The sequence below is a fragment of the Aquarana catesbeiana genome, linkage group LG10, assembly GCF_042186555.1.
Source record: "Aquarana catesbeiana isolate 2022-GZ linkage group LG10, ASM4218655v1, whole genome shotgun sequence".
NCBI classification, from domain to species: Eukaryota; Metazoa; Chordata; class Amphibia; order Anura; family Ranidae; genus Aquarana; species Aquarana catesbeiana.
In genome coordinates this window covers 132,484,854-132,508,538 of record NC_133333.1, presented here as the reverse complement: position 1 = coordinate 132,508,538, position 23,685 = coordinate 132,484,854, and the positions used below count along the sequence as shown (strand labels likewise).

General features: G+C 44.0%; 1 protein-coding gene across 2 annotated transcripts in view; it reads right to left on the bottom strand.

Annotated features, from left to right (window-relative positions):
* LOC141110901 (C-Jun-amino-terminal kinase-interacting protein 3-like) overlaps positions 1 to 23,685 on the bottom strand; it is a 218,447-nt gene that overhangs the window by 75,999 nt on the left and 118,763 nt on the right. For both annotated transcript variants that reach the window (XM_073602675.1, XM_073602676.1), the window contains 5 exons: positions 22,943 to 23,073; positions 20,927 to 20,980; positions 19,069 to 19,251; positions 17,984 to 18,113; positions 5,548 to 5,634 (listed from right to left, as the gene is read on the bottom strand). In XM_073602675.1, coding sequence (XP_073458776.1) covers positions 5,548 to 5,634; positions 17,984 to 18,113; positions 19,069 to 19,251; positions 20,927 to 20,980; positions 22,943 to 23,073 — 585 coding nt within the window. The remainder of the gene's footprint in view (positions 1 to 5,547; positions 5,635 to 17,983; positions 18,114 to 19,068; positions 19,252 to 20,926; positions 20,981 to 22,942; positions 23,074 to 23,685) is intronic.

Below are 23,685 nucleotides of genomic sequence, written 5' to 3'. Positions count from 1 at the left end.
TTCTATTATCCTATGGGGAACTGCCGCTCGATGCGTGCTATACATTGCCACTTCATCCGCTATGTTTAGTAATGCCCATACAACACCACTGAGTGTTCATTCGCTGTTACTTGGGAAGGGGAGGAACTTGTGTGCCCGTTCGCCTATAATAGCTGTCAAGTACAGAAAGATAGCGCCGCCTTTGAGAACGTCCAATGACTAAACGCGTAAGGCGGGGCTATGCTTTCACGTCATTTCCGGTACGGAACTAGGGAGCCTGGAGCGCATGTGGAATGCACGCTGCTTTCCAGCTTCCCTTATACACTAGTATTGTGTGTTTTTCTTCTGGGCTTTCCCACGTTTTGGGTGGGAAGCCATTGACTTTTACTATGATAAATATATTTTTTTTTTAACTACTGCACTATGGGAGTCCCCCTTTTTCTTCTTATGAGGACTCAGTTCTGAGTGCTGGGAGTGACTTTTGGGAAGGTGCTGACCAGTGTGATTCCTCACCTGTGGAGACAGCTGGAGGATCCCGATAGACCTACAGATGTGAACTTTGGGAGAGCCTAGGAGGAAGCCTATCCACGACCACACACTTATGCCTATTACCCCTGTAGGGGTGACAACATTTGGTGAGTGGGGACTCAACAGGGGGAGCACCTTAAGTCACCCTATCTGCTGAGCACCGAAGTCACCCAAAAAGATCATAATCGGTTATTCTGGAAATACACTCCTGAGATATAAATCTTATATACATTTTATTCCCTGGGACTTTTATAATTTTTTACTTCCATTTTCAGTTTTATAAAAAATTTTATTTTTATGTTTTATTATTTTTGTTTTTTCACGCAAAATTTATATGGGACTTGGTTTACATATTTTCATTTATAATTTATGTACTCTTTATATACCCCTGCTCAGGGATTTCTTAACTAAATATCGAACTTTTGTCCACCACAATATAAATATAAATATAAATATATATATATATATATATATATATATATATATATATATATATATATATATATATATATATATATATATATATATATATATATATATGTATTTCTTTTTTTTAAATTATTTTTTGGTATGTTATTTGGAGGTCTCACCTATATTAGTACCTTCAATATATATGTATGGTGTTAGTTCTCATCTTTGGTTTATTATATATGGATATATACTATATATGTTCCCATATCCTTGGTTGATGAATTATACATATTTGCTTTTATGTGCACATAGGCACCCCCCTTTTTTTTTTTTTTTCTTACTTAACACGGTTTCTGCCACATCACACTTTTATATCCACCACTGACGGATATATTTATATACACCTGACCCACCACCCACTGGCTCACTCACTACCCAGGAGATCGCTAATCACTTCAAAAACAAGATTGATACAATCCGCAATGAAATCTCCGCTCTACAGGTATCTCCCCCAGCTAAGACCCCATGTCAACAGGTACAACTGACACTCCCCCTATTCAAATCTGCTACTACAGACGAAGTTGCTAAACTCCTTTCTATTGCCCACCTAACCACCTGTCCCCTGGACCCTATTCCCTCTCATATGCTACGGTCGCCCTCTGACTCCATCCTACACTCTCTAACCCACATCTTCAATCTCTCTCTCACCTCTGGCGTCTTCCCCAATGCTCTAAAACATGCACTGGTCACTCCTATACTCAAAAAGCCGTCCTTGGACCCTACCAATCTTAACAACCTACGCCCTATCTCCTTGCTCCCCTTTTCCTCTAAACTCCTTGAACGCCTGGTTTACTACCAACTGAGTGACCACCTCATTAAAAACAACCTTCTTGATCCCCTTCAATCTGGATTTCGCCCTCAACACTCCACAGAAACTGCTCTTTTAAAACTCACAAATGACCTACTAAATGCAAAAACCAATGGACACTATTCTGTACTCCTACTTCTGGATCTTTCAGCTGCCTTTGACACGGTTGACCACCCCCCTCCTCAAAAAACTTTACTCCCTCGGTCTCTGTGACTGTGCTCTTCAGTGGCTCTCATCCTACCTATCCCAACGCACCTTCAGTGTCACTTACAATTCTACTTCCTCCACTCCTCTTCCCTTCTCTGTCTGGGTCCCCCAAGGTTTTGTTCTTGGACCTCTTTTATTTTCAATCTACACCTCTTCCCTGGGTCAGCTGATAGCCTCTCACGGCTTTCAATATCATTTCTAATCTGACGACACACAAATCTATCTCTCCACCCCTCAACTCACTCCATCAGTCTCCTCACGCATCACTAACTTACTAACCGACATATCTGTATGGATGTCACACCACTTCCTCAAACTCAACTTGTCCAAAACCGAGCTTATAATATTTCCTCCCTTATGTGCCTCTTCCCCTGACTTGTCTGTCAAGAGCAATGGCACAACCATCCACCCATCCCCACATGTCAGGGTACTAGGTGTTATGCTGGATTCTGAACTCTCCTTTCGGCCCCACATCCAATCACTTTCCAAAGCTTGCCGCCTCAACCTCCGCAACATCTCTAAACTACGTCCCTTTCTAACCAACGAAACCACAAAGCTCCTGATTCACTCCCTGGTTATCTCTCGCCTTGACTACTGCAAATCCCTCCTCATTGGCTTACCTTTAAATAGACTATCCCCCTTCAGTCCATCATGAATGCTGCTGCCAGACTCATCCACCTTACAAACCGCTCAGTGTCTGCTACCCCCCTCTGCCAATCCCTCCATTGGCTGCCACTCGCCCAACAAATTAAATTCAAAATACTAACAATAAGTTACAAAGCCATCCACAACTATGCCCCCAGCTACATCACTAGCCTAGTCTCAAAATATCAACCTAATCGCCCTCTCTCCGTTCCTCCCAGGACCTCCTGCTCTCTAGCTCCCTCATCACCTCCTCCTATATCCGCCTCCAGGACTTCTCCCGAGCCTCGCCCATCCTCTGGAATTCCCTACCCCAATCTGTCAGACTGTCTCCAAATTTATACACATTTAGGCAATCCCTGAAAACTTTCCTCTTCAGAGAAGCCTACCCTGCCTCCATCTAAAAACTGCACTATTTTCTCCATTAGCTCATTCCCCACAGCTATTACCCTTTTGTATAACTTGACCCTCCTTCCTAGATTGTAAGCTCTAAGGAGCAGGGCCCTCTGATTCCTCCTGTATTGAATTGTATTGTACTTGTACTGTCCTCCCTAATGTTGTAAAGAGCTGCGTAAACTGTTGGCGCTATATAAATCCTGTATAACAATAATAATAAACACCTAGCCCTAACAGCATAGGCATTTTTACCTCCCCTGGTGGGAAGGCACTCACTTTTAACTCTGTTTAGACCATATAGTACAATAGGGTAGCGCCACGTACCCCATTTTTTTCTTTTACAATGTTTTTGTCTGTCCATACAAGTTTTCTGAGATTTAGAGCAGACCTGCTGTATAAAATGTTCTTTTAATAAAAGGAGAACATGTTTTAAGTAAACATTAAAGTAGAACTATAGGCAACCTTTTTTATTCATTTTGGATAGGGTAAAGAAGGGTTATAACCCTTGTGAGGTTTATTTTGCCATACATGACCAAACTGAGGAGATTATCCTTCACTTCCTGTTCCACAACCAACAGTAAGTTACAGGAAATCCCTGGTTGTCACCAGATCTAGCATCTCCTTTGGAAGATCTCCTCTCTATTACTGTTCTGGGAACAAACCAAAATTTGGGATTTTCTTTCACTTCCATTTTCGATAACAGTAAGACCAAGTTCACATTGCTTCGATCAGATTTTGAGTGAATATGTAGTGCAACTTGGATGTGGTTTGGATATTCTATGGGGCAAACATCATGCTGGAATCACACCAAAGTAGTACAGGAACGTTTCTCAAAATCACACCATTGAAAACAATGTGATTTCTATTGTCATGCTATTCTGTGCGACTCAAGCCACATCTGAAATTGCACGTGTGAACGGAGCCTAAACATGCCAGAGTGAGTGAATCTCCCTAATGGGGGCACAATAAAAGCCTGACAGATGTTCTAATCCTTCTCCACTCTATCCAAAATTAAAACAAAACGTTTTGCCTTTAGTAAATTGTTTCTACAGGCTGAAGGTTTTTTTACTTTCATGCATTTTTTGCATGAAAATCAAAAACCTTCTGTGTGCTGCTCCTCCCACAGCCCCTCCCTTACTCAACTAAGCCCCCTCTCTGTCCAGCGATGTGCACAGGAGCCGAGGCCCGGGTCTCTCTCTCCTCATTTGATGAGACACAGCAATGGAGCCATTGGCTCCCACTGCTGTCGATCACATCCAGTGAGCCAATGAGGAGAGAGCGGGGGCAAGCCACGGCTCTGTGTGTCTTATTGATGCATAGAGTGGGGCTCAGAAGCAAGTATGCACCAGAGCCCCCATAGCAAGCGGCAGGGGACCTGAGAAGAAGAGGATTCGTGCTGCTCTGTGCAAAATCACTGCACAGAGCAAGTATAACATGCTTGCTATTAATCAAATACATTTTAAAAAATGAACCTTTAGAATCACTTTAAACTTTATTAAAACAGACCAAAAGCTCTCCTGCATTTATCTGGCACCCAGTCACATGACACAAGTCAAAGGTCTCTGCCAATGCAGGGATGTTGTGAGAATGACTTCAGCTATAGATTGAGAGCTTGGCTTTCTGGCATTGATGTCCTAACTGGGAGGGACCTTGTGACCACTGTCATGTAAACCGGATGCATTATTACAGGGTACGGTTTTAGAAAATTTCATAACATTTTAATTATTTAATGCAACGTGTATAATAAAACAACTATAACTTAACATCTTGCTAAAAGGTCAGCTTTATTGGGCCATACATTGATGAATTTAATAATTCAGAAACAAATATTTAGACCCTCTAACAAACCTTTTTCCACCCAAAAGGCACACTGGGTCAGCTCTCTATTACTACTTATTATGCAGTAATACCTAAAGCTGGGCAACCTCTGGTTCCCTTGAACTTCTGGTCTTGGGCTAAAATGAACCTTTAAAGCGGAGTTCCACCCAAAAGGGGAACTTCCACTCATTTGTTTCCTCTCCCCCTCTGGTGCCACAATTGGCACCTTTCGGGGGGGGGGGGGGGGGGCAGTATACCTGTCTTTGACAGGTATCCTGTGCCCACTTCCGGGATTCCAGGCCGTGGGGCCTGCGATTCCACCGCGGGACTCCCTCCTTCTCCTGTCCCTGTCGCCGGGCCAGTAGGAGAGAGGAGCGGGGCCTTGCGCTTGCGCAGTAGGGTTCCCGGCGTGAAGCCGTAAGGCTACACTGCAGGGTACCCTTAGCCACAATGGCAGCGGCAGCACCCGACAGCTGATGGAAACACGGGACTCCAGGACAGGCAAGTGTCCTATTGTTAAAAGCCAGCAGCTGCAGTATGTGTAGCTGCTGGCTTTTAATTTTCTTTTTGGGGGGGGCGGAACACCGCTTTAAATTCCCCTTCCCCTCAACAATAGGTCTGCTGTAACCTTGGTTCCAGGCATGCACAGCCTTGCAGCTTCCACTGAACAGACCTATGTTTCTTTAGAGGCATCTTACTTTTGTGCTTGGGTCCTTTTGATCCAAAAGTCTCAGTTGTACTAAAACTGGAACATCGTTGATCTCGTTATTTGCTTGCGGATCCCCCTGAAAAATTGAGAAAAAAAACAATAAAATGTTACAGAAAGTTAAAACACAGTGAAGCAGTGAAAAATTGGACATCAAGACTAGTTGCTGAAGTATTAAAGAAATTGACACATAGCACAGCATTCCTTATATGAAATGACATAAACTGCTGGTGGTATAGTGTCACAATTCTGTAGACTGCTTCTTTGACCAAAAGTAGACTGAAAGTTGTTGAAATGACGTCTCTCCTCCAGAAACTTGCTGTTATTCTGAACATACACTTGGCATTTTTGGAGCAGCTTTCAGCCACCCACGGCTTCAATTTTTCCCATATTTAGGTGAACAGATAGATGGTTTACACTGGCATGGAAATAAATTGAATCGAGATGAAATTCCACAGCAGCTTTCTTCGTTTGGCACAGGGATCCTCAAACTATGGCCCTCCAGCTGTTGCAGAACTACACGTCCCAGGAGGCATTGTAAAACTTTGACAATCACAGACATGACTAGGCATGATGGGAATTGTAGTTCCTGAACAACTGGAGGGCTGTAGTTTGAAGACCCATGGTTTGGCAGGTCACAAAGAGGAAAGAAATAAAACTGTGTGCAGACTGCTGTGATTAAATTCCAAAACGGTCAACAAAATTGACCAGCATAAAAGAACTAAAGGCAAAAATGTATTTTTTTTTTTGGATAGAGTGGAGAGGGATTAGAACACCTGTCAGTTTTTATTGCCTGCCTGTGCCCCCATAAGGGAGATTTGCCCTCTCTATTTGTCCTGTACCATTATCTTCAAAAGTGAAAGTAAAAGGAAATCCCAATCTTTTATGAAGGGCCACTAGTTCTGGTGACCTGGGGGTCCCAAACGAATTCCCTTAATTTTTCAGGGATTTCCTCTCACTTCCTGTTTGGCTATGGGACAGGAAGTGAAGGGAAATCTCCGCAATGGGACACAGATGGCAAAAAAATATCAGAAAGGGAATATAACCCTTCCTTGCTCTATCCAAAATGGAAAAAAAAGCTTTGCCTACTTTAAAGCAGAACTAGGGCCAAAGTTACACCGATCAGCCATAACATTATGATCACCCACCTAATATTGAGTATGGTCCCCTTTTGCTAAAACTGCCCTGACCCATTGAGGCATGGACACCAAAGTAACATTCACATAAATGGCAGGACCCAAGGTTTCCCAGCAGAATATTGCCCAAAGCATCACACTGCCTCTGCCTACTTGCCTTCTTATACTGCATCCTGGTGCCATCTCTTCCCCAGGTAAGTGACACACATGCACCCAGCCATCCACATGATGTAAAAGAAAACGTGATTCATCAGACCAGGCCACATTATTCCATTCCTCCGTACTCCAGTTCTGATATTCATGTGACCATTGTAGAAGCTTTTGGCTGTGGACATGGGTCACCATGGGCTTCACAGCCCCATACACAACAAACTGCGATGCCCATTTCTGCTTTAACCACATCAACATGTTCACTTGGTGCCTAATATAGCCCACCAATTTTCAGATGCCATTGTAACGAGATATTCCCTTTACTTGTCAGTGGTCATAATGTTATGGCTGATCTGTGTATTTTGGCTATATTGCTCCTATGGGTCACAGGAGTACACTTAGTTCTGCACTCCAGTGACCCAGATTCAGCTGACAACGGGTTAAAGCCTGCTATCGGCTGACGTCACAGAACTGGTCCCGGCTCTGCAGGGATCAAGACAATGTCTGGTCTGTTCAGATGCCTGACTGGCAGCTGACTCAGCGTAGCGATGAGAGCTTAAGCCAGCCATTCCCGCCCCTGCACAGCCCATCGCTCCAGTGAGCACTGGCAGGGCAAAGCAGAGAGCTGGTGATCCACAGTCATTGGCTCTCTGCTCACTGAAGACTGAGAACTGTTTGATCAGTGGTCTTTAATTGCTTTGTTCTTGGTGTAGAGGTGGGTGGAGGACAGATGTAGGATCAGACCAATGCTGCATATACATAAGTAAGTATGAATGTTCATTTTGTTGAAATCCAACACGTCTCTTAACTTCACTGTAGTTTTCACCTGCTGCACTGTGGCAAAATAAATATGATGTCACGTTGGTTGTCTGCTGTCTGTAGCCAATGGAATGTGGCTGAAGGCATATTAGTCTATGATCTACATAGGGAAAGGGGCCATGGAAAAAAACAGAGGTACATTTAACACACCTGACAATTAATATTATATAGGCCTGCTATAGTATATTACTATCACTGTTCAGATAAATTCCATAGGATGTTACTTCTTAATACAACTGCAGGACATTTTTACAAACATACACGTGCGTATTTATCAGCACAATACAATGTAATCCCAGAGTAACTGTATCCAAGACATCAGAACTTCTGCTGACTTTTTTCAGACCTCGGCAGAAACTGGAAATAAACAATCTTTGCTGGGGAAGCCTGTGGTTTGGGTGGTCTAGCAGCACTGGGTTGCTCGGTTAACCCTAGTGACTTTTGTATGCTTTGTATTGGTCAGCACCTCGGGGGCAGGTGCAAATGGTAAACCGCTGCTTTATAAGTATGATGGAGAAGGCTCAAATTCAAAGATGATGTTTTACACTACAGAAAAAAATTTAGGGGCACATTCATAAAGCAGCACTAAGGTCTTAATGTGGTCATACTGCTACTATAAAAAAATATATATATATATATACACACACACAAACACACATATATATATATATATATATATATATATATATATACACATACATACACACACATATACATACATACATACACAGTACCTTGCAAAAGTATTCACCTCCCTTGGCATTTTTTGTGTTTTGTTGCCTCACAACCTGGAATTAACATGGATTGTTTGAGGATTTTTTTCTTTTTTTTTTTTTTTTTTTATTGTGAAGCAAACAAATAGGACAAAATAACAGAAAAGGTCAATGTGTATAAGTATTCCCCCCCCCCCCCCCCCCAAAGTCAATTCTTTGTAGAGCCACCTTTTGCGGCTATCACGTCTCCAAGTCACTTTGGATAAGTCTCTATGAGCTTGCCACATCTTACCACTGGGATTTTTGCCCATTCCTCCTGGCAAAACTGCTCCAGCTCCTTCAAGTTGGATGTTTTGCGCTTGTGAACAGCAATCTAAGTCTGACCACAGATTTTCTATTGGATTGAGGTCTGGGCTTTGACTAGGCCATTCCAACACATTTACAAGTTTCCACTTAAACCACTCAAGTGTTGCTTTAGCAGTGTGTTTGGGGTCATTGTCCTGCTGGAAGGTGAACCTCCGTCCTAGCCTCAAATCACACACAGAGTGGTACAGGTTTTGCTCAAGAATATCCCTGTATTTAGCATCATCCATCTTTCCCTCAACTCTGACCAGTTTCCCAGTCCCGACTGCTGAAAAACATCCCTACAGCATGATGCTGCCACCACCATGTTTCACTGTGGGGATGGTGTTCTTTGGGTGATGTGATGTGTTGGGTTTGCGCCAGACATAGAGTTTTCTTTGATGTCCAAAAAGTTCAATTTTAGTCTCATCAGACCAGAGCACCTTCCTCCATACATTTTGGGAGTCTCCCACATGCCTTTTTGCAAACTCAAAACGTGCCATTTTGTTTTTTGCTGAAAGTGATGGCTTTCTTCTGGCCACTCTGCCATAAAGCCCAACTCTATGGAGCGTACAGCTTATTGTCGTCCTATGTACAGATACTCCAGTCTCTGCTGTGGAACTCTGCAGCTCCTCCAGGGTTACCTTAGGTCTGTGTGCTGCCTCTCTGATTATCACAGTCTGTGAGTTTTGGTGTGCGGCCGTCTCTTGGCAGGTTTGCTGTTGTGCCATGTTCTTTCCATTTGGTTATGATAGATTTGATGGTGCTCCTAGGGATCATCAAAGATTTGGATATTTTTTTATAACCTAACCCTGACTTGTACTTCTCAACATTGTCCCTTACTTGTTTGGAGAGTTCCTTGGTCTCAAGGAACTCTTGGTCCTCAGTGTTTGGTTAGTGGAGCCAAGGGGGGTGAATACTTTTGCAAGGCACTGTATATAATATATATATATACACAAACACACTGTATATTATATTTATATATATATATATATATATATATATATATATATATATATATATATATATATATATAGCGGGGGTTGCAGAGATCTCCCCCCTCCCCCCCGCTGACAGATAGTGACAGCAGGGGACACTGGAGCAGCTACGGGCCCCCCTCCACTCGGAGTGCCACCGTGGCGGAGAACTGGACCTGCATGTGGGGAGAGGAGGGTAGAGCTGTGGGTGTGTCCCCTCTCCTGCCCGCTGCTCGCTCTGCTCCCCCTGCTCGAGTCTGCTGGACAGATCCGAGTCATGGCACTGTGAGAAAGGAGGAGAGCTGTGGGCTGTCATTGTCTTCTCCCCCTGCTCACCCCTTTCTTCATAGAGCGGTGGTTGCAGGGATCGCTGCCCGCTCTGAATCCTCCCTTTGAACCAATCACAGAAGGCCAAGGGAGCATCATGTGACTTATACTCCAGAAGACAGATGGCTCCATTTGAATTAATTAAAAGTAAACTACAGCCCCAGCATGCCCTGCGGGGATGGAAGAGGGATAGCATGGAGCCCAGGAAAGAGGAGAGGAGGAGTGTGTGTGTGTGTGAGGAGAGAGGAAGGGAAGTTGAAGTGGCTGACAGGGAGACAGAGATACCAAGCCTCAAAAAGCCCCTTTTGCTGTGTCACAGTCTACATCCAACAGAGGGGACAGAGGACAGGAGTGGAGAGGTGACAGGATTGTGTGGTGGAACTCCACCTAAGGGAGAGAGAGAGACACACTTTTCCTGACATGACTGGGAGAGCGCTGCCAGGAGACTGAGTGGAACCAGGAACAGTCTCACCCACACGGTCCGCTACCATTCAGCCTAGGGACCCTGATTGGCATACCCAATGCCACCCAGCCCAGCCCAGCGGAGACAACCCATACTGCTTCAGGGATTGCAATATCCGTCCAGGTCAGCCGCTGTCCGTTATTCTTGTCAGTTTCGCTACCAGTCACCATGATTGGCCGTAAGGAGGGGATCCTGTGCCTTACTACATCGCTAGGAGCGACAGGAGCCTAAACCAGCATCTGGGATTACCGTTGTGTCATCACACTGAGGATTGGTGAGCGGGTGCAAACCCAACATCCTTCTAACACAGTACTGACACTGCATGCAGACACCAATTTCCCTTTCTAGTGTCACAAGATGCTTGTTTGGAGCTGCCATCTTTAGCAGTTTGCCCTTATAAATCTCTACCCAACAGAACATTCTAGATGTTTACTGCTCCAAGCAAGCTTGTTTAAACCTACTCTTAAATCAAGGGCCCCACCGTTTACTAGCAGAAGACACTAGTACTCTTCACGCCAGGAACTGTAACACCTCGGAACTGTGTTTACTGCACCTGTTTAACCCTTTTTTTTATGTTTATCTTTCAATGGTGTTCGGGGTCCAGAAGGAGCTGCGAAGTTAACAAACCTTCTCTCCTCCCTCTCAGCACCTGTGTTATGGGCAAATAGATTACTGTCTTTTCTATAATTACAGTTGCTAAATATTGAAGGTTGTTGTTTCTATTGTATTGATTCTCTGCAGCAAGTTTTAACAGTGCTGTAAGGTTTCACGTTTTAAACCGTGATACTATATTCAACTTGTTTATCACTACCAGGTGTGTGTCTGTTTTTGGCGATAACCCATAGCCAGGATAACTAATTTCTGCACTTGTGTTTGCAGTAAATTTTATTTAACCAGGTGTGCCAGAGGGGCTGAGGTCATTCTTGGCGTTAAGGCGGAGATCAGAGAACCCAAATTCACCAAGCCGCTCCTTCGGGGGTGGATATTGTATACATCTCACACAAACAGACAATTCTGACACATTTATAGAGCATAGCGCCTTTTAAGTGACTGAACTCTCCTAATCCAGAATGTTCTCTGCAGTATTATGTAAAAACAGCCTGGAAGAATACCACAGGCTCTACACAATGACCTAAATTTTAAAGATCCACTCTGTTTTAAAAAAGGCCTTGTAATACAGATTTCTTCAAATATCAATAAAAAGAACAATCTTCCTCCAAGATAACTGCATAGTTATGCATGTTAATTTAGCACAAAGATAAGCTAAATCACAGGATATGAGTGCAAGTGACCGCGCAGCCCAGTCATAGATCATTCTGTACTTGGGTATATCCCTAGTTTACCCTAAAACATTTTCTACTAAAGGTAGCATCATCTGACAAAGGCCTCGGTTGTCTGACATTTTGAAGATTCACTAGGATAGCTTTTTCCCTCTGTGCATTATATTAAAGCAGTTAAGGTTATTACTATAATTGACACTGATAGAGTGCAATGATACCCAAACACATGGCTGCCAATCAGAGGACATTTTAGTTAAACTCTCTCAAAAGGATTTGAGTCAATTTGCTTGCTATGTTATAATACAAAACCTGAAATGAGACATACAAATCTCACCGCTGCATTGATCAAAGCCAAGTTATTAAATGAAGATGAACTGCTAATGATCAGTAGACTTCTTATGTTACTGAAACATGAACAGAGAAAAGAAATTGACAGTCCGATTCACAGAAAGGTGTGAAAAGACACCCTTTTGATTTCATACTTCTTTGAAGTTTCTTCTGATCTGCTATTAGGAAGCAGATTGCGGTGCTTCAGGAGAAAGAATCCGGGTCAAAGTAACATACCCACACACCATCAATCATTAATTAGAAAACAGAACAGGTCATTATATTGTTGATTATATATTTATTTTGTGACAGAGCTATGTCACGTCATAAGGTACAATGGCAATCAGCATGTAGTTTTGCAGGTTTTTGCCTATGGGTGTTTGTTTTGAGCAAAGGAAACTGACTTGGCAGTTGTTTGCTAAAGTCTCGTCAGGGTCCTGGAGCTTGGAAGCATGCAGAATATTGGGTGGGATGAAACCTCCAACCCTGGGTCCACATTTTGATAGTGACCACCACCTGCTGTTGCTGTGCACAGCCTCTACAGGTTCTGACCAGCATTCAGGGCTCCACCCGCGCCAGGAGTCCGTAAAGCTGCAAGAGGGCAACCAGAGGTGTGCATAATGCTTGTGAGGTTTTTGGGGAAACAGAAAGAGCCATAGCAGAGGGAACGTTAGAGTAAGCCAGGAGGCTGAATGAAGCATATTTAGCTATTTTACAGCATTCAAGGAGAAGCAGAGTAAAATACAGAGCCACAGGCTCATTATGTAAAAAATATGATATGCAGCCTCATATTGCTAATGATGTAATGAGAGAAATGAGTAACATGTTGGACACGCAGCTGTCAGATAACTCTGTGTCTACTTGGGTGGATGAGTCAGTACCACAAAGTACCAAGGAACAGAAAAAAAAATGATTGGGATATTTGGCAAAAGTCTATTATCACTAGTGCAAAAAGGGCTCTGTGTGTAACCCTGGGACAGAGACGATGTCTGCTGTTCCAGATCGGGGATTGATGAACAGCTTGTGGACAAAAGGTACATGCTGCAGCAGCAATCATCTCTTAGGTAATGGAAATCATAATCATGAAAGAGAAACTAGCAAAAATTCTGCCCTTGACCATTGAAAGGGTTAAAAACAATGAAGTGTTGCCAAACAAAAAGAGGATGATGAAAACTTGGCTGCAGGTTAAAAAGGTCAGATGTTACAACAGTGGTTGTCAGTGTCGAGTGCCAGTGGGGTTGGTGTACTGTGTGGAGTGCCAGTGGGGTTGGTGTACTGTGTGGAGTGCCAGTGGGTTGGTGTACTGTGTGGAGTGCCAGTGGGGTTGGTGTATGGTGTCAAGTGCCAGTGGGGTTGGTGTACTGTAAAGGTACCACAGAAGATGACCAGTCCGCTATATGCGTGACCTCTGCAGACACTGCCCTGACAGGCGTGGACAAACTGAAGCTTAGAAGTAGAAGAAACCCAGGGCAGAAAATGAGAGGAATGGAAAGCAGATGGGAATAACCAAAGTACGGAAATAGAAAGTGGGAAAAAAAAAAAAAAAGGAGCCAAGACAGATAAAAGATGAGTCAGAACCCGAAACAGAAACTTTATCTACATAAAAGCAAGGACAGCAATGAAATCCAGATTTAATGTTTCAGTCACCAGCAGATTATGAACCACAAACAAGGCTGGAAACATCCGGTCATGTGAAATTGGAAGAGGAGCTGGATAAAGAGGAAGCTATAGCTGAAATCTGGGACTCAAATAGAACAACCCCAGATTACATCATCAGATCCCCAAGAGAAGAGAAGCAGTAGTAGAAGTGACAGTTTGGAGCCAAAGCAGTGAGATGGGTCAGTAGTAGAAAGTAGAAAGGACTCACAAGTCCTCAAAAGTCAGAAACAGAAGCCCCCTTTAGCAAGAAGTTTAAACATGATGACAAACAGGAAGGTGTCCATGTAGGTGGCAGTGAGCACAGATATGCCATGTGGGGTGGTACAAATGTATGTGTTCCACCCCCCCCCCCAGTAGGAACAGGAGAGGGGGGGGGGGGGGGTTATGTGACAGGGCTGCACCGTGTCATAAGGTAAAAGGGAAGTTGGTGGGTAGTTTTGCAGGCGTAAAGAGGAATTGGTATTACCCAGGGTTCTCGCCCATGTAGGTTGACAGGCTCCGGGGTGCTCATTTTAAATCAGGTTTGGTAAAGCAAGGTAAGTGGAGTATTGTGTGGGTTGAAGCTTCCAACTCTGGGTCCATGGTTTTGGTGGTGACCAGCACGCTCTGATTGTGCAGCTGTGCGCAGCCCTTATGGCATTAATGCTGACTAAAGTTTAGGGTTCCTCCCTCCCAAAGAGTCTGTGAGGTTGCAAGCAAGCAGCCAGAGGTGTGCATGTCTGTATGCAGAACTTGTGAAGTCTGTGGGGAAGCAGACAGAGATCCCAAGCCTAAGAACAGTTGAGTGAAGCATTTTCAGTTGATTTGTAGCATTAGAAGAGGAGTACTGAACACCCCTGTGGGGATAACCCATGTTGTATCAAAAGAGAGCTTTCTTTGAGTACAAGTGAGCAAGGATGCCCGGAAAAGGACTGTTTGGCAAGTGGCGGTGGCCTTAAAGCGAAACTTTACTCATAACAGTTTCATAACAATTAATGCTTTTAACAAAAGAACATACACTCCATAATTAACATTTACCAAAATTAGTGTGTGCTGGAAATTGCTTCCAGCATTGCTCTCATTTCTTCTTGCTGGAGGCCACCAATTTGCTGAAGCTCAGAACAGTCACTTCCTTATTGTAAGCTCTCCCTCTCTCCTTGGTCTCAAAAACTATATGTTGTTTGTTCAATTAAAATATGTACATTTCAAAGGCTGACAGATGCTTTAAGCTAAGTTCACACTAGAACGCTGTGCAGGAAACCAGCGCTCCATGTGCGTTTCCAACACCACATTCAAAATGCACTACATTTGCGATCTGCAGCAGGTGTCACAGTGCTGAGATGAGGGAGAAAGGAGGGAATATCAGTAAGAGACACTATCCTTGTGAGTTTAAAGTGGTTCTAAAGTCCAATTATTTGTTACCTTAATGCATTCCTTGCATTAAGGTATAAAATGTTTAGGCAAGTAGAAGAATGGTGATGGAAGACCTAACTCTTTCCGCCAGAGGCAAACTAGAGTCTTTTTCTAAAACCTGGGTTCATTGGAGCATGTTTATATTCTCAGACCAAGGTAAGGCCCTCTTGGAGTCTTCACTGTAAGGTGCTCTCTCTCTAGCCCCTGCCCCTCCAGCGAGTTCCCAAGCCCCTTTCTTCAACTCCTCCCCCAACTCCCCTCCCCCCTTTTATTTTTTCTTGCTTCCCTTCCCCCTCCCACCCCTTATTTCCCTCCAGCTTTGCTTGTTCATTGACATAAAGAAAACATAGTGTCCCGCTTGCCAATATCCTTGTTGATGATGATGACACTTTCACGGAATCGCCTACATAATTAGATGAAAACTAATTTCCTCATGTATGTTGCATTAGATGGCTTCCACTTGTTGATTCAACTTCTGTTATATTTATTTGATATCTGTGTTCCTGTAACTTGGTTCAGAAGTAACTATCGTTCAGTGCTACTGTCTGAAACTGTGTCTGGTTTTGTCATCATATTTACGATGTACGTAAACGCTGGATACCATAAATAAAGAATGCATTAAAAAAAAATGTTATGGTAACAGCACCCCTCGCCTCACTGCACCCTTTTACTTACCTGAACCCTTATTCAATCCAGCGCTGTGCACGTCTGCAGCTCTTCTCTCCCCATCTTCCTGCTCACAGACTACGTAGTAATGCACTCCCATACCATCAGAGATGAAGGCGTTTGAACCGAGAGTGATAAGAAGCCGGAAGGTCCCTCTACTCTTTAGTCCGGAGGACGAGGCGCCCATGGTTGCCAAAAAGAGGAGCTCTTCCTTCTTCCCTTCAGCGATGTGCGGGGAGGGGCCGAGGCAGAGACAGACAGGCGGGGTGCCCGAGGTCTGATCGTCACGGTCCCACACACCCCCACATGCCACAATCTCATTCCTCTCCCTGCCGGCTGCACTCACTGCACACTAGACTTTAGCCGCCTCCTCCTCGGCTCTGACATGACAAGTACACGGACCGGGAGGAAGAGCAGAGGAGGAGGAGGGACAGCGCGCTACAGCATCTACTCTGCAGGGGTTGGGTCTGAGGTCTGTAATAACAGGAGTCTTGTGGGAGTCGGACATTGTGATTCGGGGGGGGTTTGGGGGGCCTGGGACTGGGTAGAAAACAATTATGCTGCCAGGAGTAAAATTTAGGGAGGGGGGGTGAGGGCTAGAGGATATGTGGTAAAAGGGTGCTTTGTTTTGGGTTAGGAGGACTTGTGCTAGAAGGAGGGGGGCAGATTTGAAGTTTGACACCCCCAGCACAAATTCCTCTCCCCTCCTAAAGCACCCTCTAGCACATATCCTCTAACCCCCACCACCCCTCAAATCAAAGATCCCAATCTAGCTCCATCCACCCCTCCAATCCCACCCCAGCTCTATCCACCACCCCAATCCCATCCCAGTTCCATCCACCACCCCAATCCCACCCTGGCTCCATCCACCCCCCCGATCCCATCCACCACCCCGATCCCATCCTGGCTCCATCCATCCCCCGATCCCATCCCAGCTCCATCCACCACACCAAATCCCATTCGGTTCCATTCATCACCTCAATCCCATCACAACTCCATCTACCACCCCAATCCCATTCCAGCTCCATCCATTCCCCTGATCCCATCCCGGCTCTATCCGTCCCCTGATCCAATCCTGGCTCCATGCATCCCCTGATCCCACCCCAGCTCCATCCACCAACCCAATCCCGGTTCCATCCATCCCCTGATCCCATCCCAGCTCCATCCACCACACCAAATCCCATCCTGGTTCCATCCATCACCCCGATCCCATCCCAACTCCATCTACCACCCCAATCCCATTCCAGCTCCATCCATTCCCCTGATCGTATCCTGGCTCTATCCATCCGCTGATCCCATCCTGGCTCCAGCCATCCCCCTGATCCCATCCCAGTTCCATCCATCACTCCGATCCCATCCCAACTCCATCTACCACCCTGATCCCATTCCAGCTCCATCCATTCACCTGATCCTATCCCAGCTCTATCCATCCCCTGATCCCATCCTGGCTCCATCCATCCCCCCAATCCCATTCTGGCTCTATTTATTCCCCCAATGCCATTCCGGCTCCATCCATTCCCCCCAAACCCATTCCGGCTCTATCCACCACCCTGATCCCATTCCTGCTCCATCCACCCCCCCATCCCATCCCGGCTGCATCCACTGTGGCAGGTTAAGGGGGGAAAACACCGAAGCACTAGCCTGCTCAGTACTCAGTGCCCGGGGGGGGGGGGCGCGCGGTGACACCATACACCATGTTTTACCGCACTAGGTGTCACCAACCCTAGTGACGCCACTGATTGGAGGGAAGGGACACATCCCTCTGCACACAGAACACAGGAACAGAGCTGGGGCTGTCAATCGGCTGGAGCTCCCTCACCTGACACCTTTGTTCTCTTGGTGTCAGGAAAACTTGTCAGAAGTGACTCATGCTGATAGCAGAGAAGCGAAGTAGCAGACAGAAATGGTACTTAGTGCTCTGGATTGAGACACACTAAGTACACACTATAGAGGGATATGCTTTGTTTATATTTCATGTCAGAGGTTTACAACCACTTTAAGGAAGGTTAAACTACAGCAGATGTTCAAAAAGATGAGCAATGAAAATCTAATTTAAAGTTAATAAAAACATTACAGTAAACAGATTGCTATATTTTGTCTCAAATACAAGTAAAGCGATATTGTCTGCTTAGGCATCTAGCAGTACTCTAAAAACATTCAATGTAGAGTCTACGGACCTTGTTTGCTATACTTGGAGGAAGACTCCAGCCATGAATTTGCGCTCTCCCATACTCCTTCCAGATGTGTGAGCGAATCTGGCGGTAATGTTCATGTTTCTTGCTTCTTAATGGTACAGCATCATCATCACTAATAAGAGCAAAAAAAAATTTTGCAGTCTAGAGCCATCAGTTTAAAACCTATATATGAGCCAATAACACCATGAAGGTCTTTTCACTCTGAAAGCTTGACATGAATGAAGTGTGGCAAGTATGATCTTTATAGCCCTGAGTTATGATTGAATCTGGTACCCCCAAAGTAGCGGCTCCTTTTGGTGTCTAGAGATACTTTTTTTTATTCCTAAATAGTTTTTTGTGATCCTTAATCCTGAACACAGAATTTACAGACGTTTTGTCTTCTGCTTCTGCTCAAACCTGGGCCCCACTCCTATAGGATTTAACAGTCCTGCGTTGAGTACCTATAGGCCCATTGAGGCTTTTGCTGCAGACTATAATGACATAGTTGGAGCATAGCTCTGAGTTGGGGCCTCTGAATATATTGTGCCCAGGATTAACAAGCTACCCGAGCACACAGAAAATAGTTTGGATTAACAAAGCTACATTAAAGGTATCACGAGATGCCTAGACTTTAAAAGTGTTATTTTGAAAAATTATGGCATGACAGGTGTTCTTTTCCGTTTCACATTAATCGCTTCTCAGTTCCACAATGAATATCTAGGTGTGGGGGATTTACTATTGAATTCTCATTGTTTGACAGGCATATTGAGTTGAGTCTCATTTACACAAAGCAATCATCTCACTTAACTCTACAAATCTATTCTTAGTGAGATGCCCTTTATGAACACAAGTATGCCAATGACAGAAGGTGCTTGGTTTTTCATTTGAGCTGCCAGTAGAGGGCAGGTGACACAGGACTGCAAAAGGATAGATGGCATGTAGTACCCTACCCCCACTCCACCTACAAGAGAAAATTCTATTTCAGATAGACATGTGTTTAAACGAAAAAAAAAAATTATGTTTACTTTAATACAATTAAATCATATCTACAACTGACACAAAATACTGAAAGACAGCAAGGTACCCACTTTGTATGTGAGGGGTTGTGTGTGCGAAAACTGACAGACTGGTTCCGTGCAGCGCTGCTTATCTGACCCATGGAGTAAACAGCGGATGTAGAGCGCGCTCTGTGCAGAGAGGTGGGTGGGGTTAGTGGCGGCGTTTCTGCTTTCTCTGGTGGACTGCTGGACGAGCTAAATAATTTGTCAAATCTATGAGCAAAAAGAAATAGGATAAAAAAACAAATCAAATATTGTTGAGGGGTTGCACGCTTCTGAAAATGACAGTATATAAAAGATAGCTATTTAAAAAGTAACCTGTCAGGTAAGAAATATGGAAGTGGCCATTGACTGGTTGTTTTTGAAAGGTGTAGGGGGGAATAAAATCATCCTTTGCTTCCTTTTCAAGCTGCAGACCATCGTTTTCTATATTATATTACATGCTAAAAGAAAGTTCCCTGTGTTAGACTGGCAGCTCTGTCTAATGAAATACACCATGATTGACTGACTCTGAGGGCCAGTGGTGGCTGGTGCTAAATATTTTGTGGGGCGACAAACAAACTTGCCCCCCTCACTCGCACAAATGCCACCCCCCCATGGGAGACGGAGGGGAAGCTGCCCCTGGCCCCCTTACTAGCACTAGCCTTAGGAGATGGTGCTGGATCCGGGGTAGGGCTCCTGGAAGCTGCCCCTCCACCTGTTGCAGCTTGCCGACGGAAGAGCTTCTCCTCCCGGCCGAACAGGAACTGGGTCCTGAGACCTGATTGGCCGGGAGGCCTAAGAATCTCTGGCCAGGAGGAAAAGCAGGAAGACATTAGCGAATATTAATTTGCTAATGTCACACAACTGGGTGGGCCCAGTGCTCTGCACCCCGAACCCACCCTTTTTTGAAGCCAATTAGAGCCTCAGGCACTAATCATGTTCTTCAAAAAAGAGAAAAACCCCATTGAAATGCATCCAGCGCCCTGAATGTAGATTAGGAGGGCGGCACCACTGCTGAGGGCCCATTCACACCAGAATCTGTGGTTTTACTGCATGTACATTTGCATGTATTTGCGGTGCATTTTTTACACGTACAGTATTTGCACAGCATTTTTCATAAGCTTGCATTTCCTTTGAGGTCACTTCTGTCTACTTCCTTTGGCTTTCATGTACACTGCACTGCAGTGCATTTTTTATGAATCTGCGTATGTCGGTGCATTTGCAGTACAGAAAAATGCAGCTTATGGTACTTTTTTTTCACTGCATATAGTGCAATAGTGTGAACTATGCCCATAGGATAACCTGGATTTTGGAATGTTTATGCAGTTGGAGTTCAGTCAAAAATTCATCACATTGCATCTGATTTGAATGGGCCCTAAACATTCTACTTTGCCCTTTCACACAGGCAATCCAATCAGGTCCGCCTGTCAGTTTTTCAAGCGGACCTGATTGGAAGGTCCATGCATTCCCATGGACTGGCAGGTGTAAACGAAGCATGAAGGGGAGGACTGCGTTCTCTTCCATTTGCGTGGATCAGATCAGAGGCAGTTTGTTTACTCCTGGCAGCCCATAGAGCAGAGCGGGATCTGTCCGTGTCCGCTCTGCATTAACTGAGAGGACACCGACCTGTCATCTGCCCCACTCTGCTCCAATCAGCAGGAGATAAGTTCACAGATCCCCTGCTGATCGGAACGGAAGGCGCCCGTGTGAAAGGGGCCTTAGTCTTTGCTGCTGAACAAAGAATCGCAGAAAAAGGACAATGACAAATTCAGGTCTTTATACCAGCTGTTTTTTTTAAATCCGTTTAATTGTTTTTTTATTTCCCTGTCTAAATAAAAAATTTCTTTAAAATGTGTTTCATTACCTGTTATAAATAATAAATTACTATAAAACATTTAACACATACACTTTCCAGAAAGAGGATTTTTTCATCTGTACAGCCTGAACTTCCTTGGAGGCCCTGAAATAAAATGAAATACAAATACTGCTCAGTAAGCTTACTAAAGAAAGGAATGCCATTTTGAAAACAGCACAATTTCTACATTTTGTGATTAGGACTGGCTAAACAATGGTTTACATATTTTCTTTTTTTCTGCAGTATTTAGGTAAGGTTTGATATCTCCACATTATCCCAAGTGAATGAACAATAGAAAGATACATTTCGCTGTGCCCCGGTGCAGCAGCGCTGCTTGCTATACTCACTGGTCACGGAGGCAGCAGCAAGAGCCATTGGCATCTGCTGCTGTCACTCAAATCCTGTGAGTAGGGCACGGAGGCAGGGCTAAGCCAAGCGGTGTGTGTCAATAGACGCGCACAGCCTGGCTCGGTGTCCAGCCTGCACGAGCACCACTCTAGCCAGTGGTTTGCTATAGAGGGCACTCAGAAGAAAGGAGGAGTCAAGAGCACTGGCAGGGGACCCCCCGAAGAGGAGATTCAGGGCTGCTCAGAGCATGTTTGTTATTTAAAAAAATAAAATAACTTTACTATCACTTTATGTCCTGCCCTTTAGAGAAGTTGAAACTCAGCATCCAGACCAGATGGTGTATAAAAGGGTGAAGCTACTGGATTTTGTTGCTAATGAAGTTCTTCATTATGTCTAGTCTAAACAATGCTTTCTTTTCTTTTCAGAAGTCTGCTAGATTAAAAGGATTAGTGACTAACCAAAAGAAGGTACAGCAGAAAGGGGTCCTAGTTTGCCACATATACTTTCCCCTTGATGATTACGCCATTCTCGAAGGATGGAAGCTTCAAGTACTTGAGTTCTACTGTTCAAAAAAGTATCAATTGTTCTCAAAGAAATTATGAAATAAAATTTTTTATCTAAACAAAAGTAATCAAGTGCTTTTCTCTATATAGATTCCCACCAGGGTTCTGTAAAGCGCTAAAACCTGGGTACTTTCAAAACAAGATGAAATGTAAGCTTTGGGACTTTAAGCGGCTAAATCCAAAAATGTATGGCATAATATTTAAATGAAAAAGATGGCCATGCAGAACCAATTTTGAAATTGATTGTTTGACATCTTTGATATTGTACAACCATATACCAAAGCAAACTTACATGGACAGATCATGTCACTCAAGTGGATGAAATTACACTATCAAAACATTTCTTGTAACTCAGCTGGGAGAAAGACATCCAAGAGGAAGACCTATACTGCAATGGGATCACCAAAGTACCAATAAAAAGCAGTGAGTGGATTGGTGCTCTACAACGTCTGGATGAAAAGCTAAAGCCCTGAGCAGGTAGGCGGTTTCAGTACAGGCATTAAAATTTTAGCAATTACATATAATGCAAAGTAGAGTTTTTTTTTTTTTTATTATTTCATAGATAAGCAATATTTTCCATGCATTTAAAAACATGAAACCTAACACTAAAGCCGCGTACACACGAGCGGAATGTCCGGCAGAAAAAGTCAGACGGAAGCTTTTCATTGTATATTCCAATTGTGTGTGTGACTCATCTGATTTTTTTTTTTCCGCAAATTCTGACGGATCTAAAAATAGAACATATTCTAAATATTTCTGACGGAACCAATTCCTATCGGGAAAACCGCTCGTCTGTATGCTGTTCCGACGGACCAAAAATGACGCATGCTCTGAAGCAAGTATGAGACGGAAGCTATTGGCTACTGGCTATTGAAATTCCTTTTTTCTAGTCCCGTCGTACGTGTTGTACGTCACCGCATTCTGGACGGTCGGACTTTGGTTTGACCATGTGTAGGCAAGACTGATTCAATGGAATTCCGTCTGAGTTCCGTCAGAGAAACCTTCGGAGTTTATTCCGATGGCAAAACCGGTCATGTGTACGCGGCATAAAAGTTTTATTCCTACTCACATAATAAGCACATGTACTGAATTTAATTACATTAATAAATCTCTGAATAATATACCACTTACTTCTCAGCCATAGAAAAGTCATTACCTGAGCATTTCTGTCCTGCGTACTGCCTCTTGCAGTTCCATTAGCTTCTCTTTGTACTGGTTCCTCTCCATTAGCACACGTGCCATTTCTGCTCTGGTGAATCTCTTTCTTTGAGCTGCTGGAATATCAACCTAGGAAATTGTTTTGGTGACATAAATTGGTAGTCCCCTTTTTGATGAGGTCCTGTACAAGAATTATTAGTATAGCAAAATTCTAAATATGATGCTACATTGTTGCTCAGTAAATTATACAAGTGTCTAAACATCTAAAGACCTGCCAGCAGAGACAGTCAGATGCACAAATCATTTATGAAAAACTAAAGAAAGAAATCTAACCTGTGCCTCAATTGATTCCAAGAAAAGGATTGTAGGGCAAGTACAAAAATCGTTTTTTCTTTCTCCCCCATTGAGGGAATGGGCAGCCATACAAACCTGCGGCCTGAAGCCAAAATGCCCAAGAAGCCCTGATAGATTTCGCCTTGACTGGAAAGTAGGGAACCTTATCCTTAAGACCATAAGCTTGCATAACAGTCTGTTTGAGTCACCTAGAAATGGTCTATGGATCTAGAAGCCAGAGCACTCTGTCTGAGCCTATTCAGAACAACAAAAATAGAACAAGTCTTGCAGAATGAAGAAGTAACTTAGATATACTCAAACTACATCTAGATAGTGAAGAGACATCTTCTTCTGGTGAACTGGGACTGGACACAAAGAGGGATGGACAATGTCCTGATTAAGGCGATA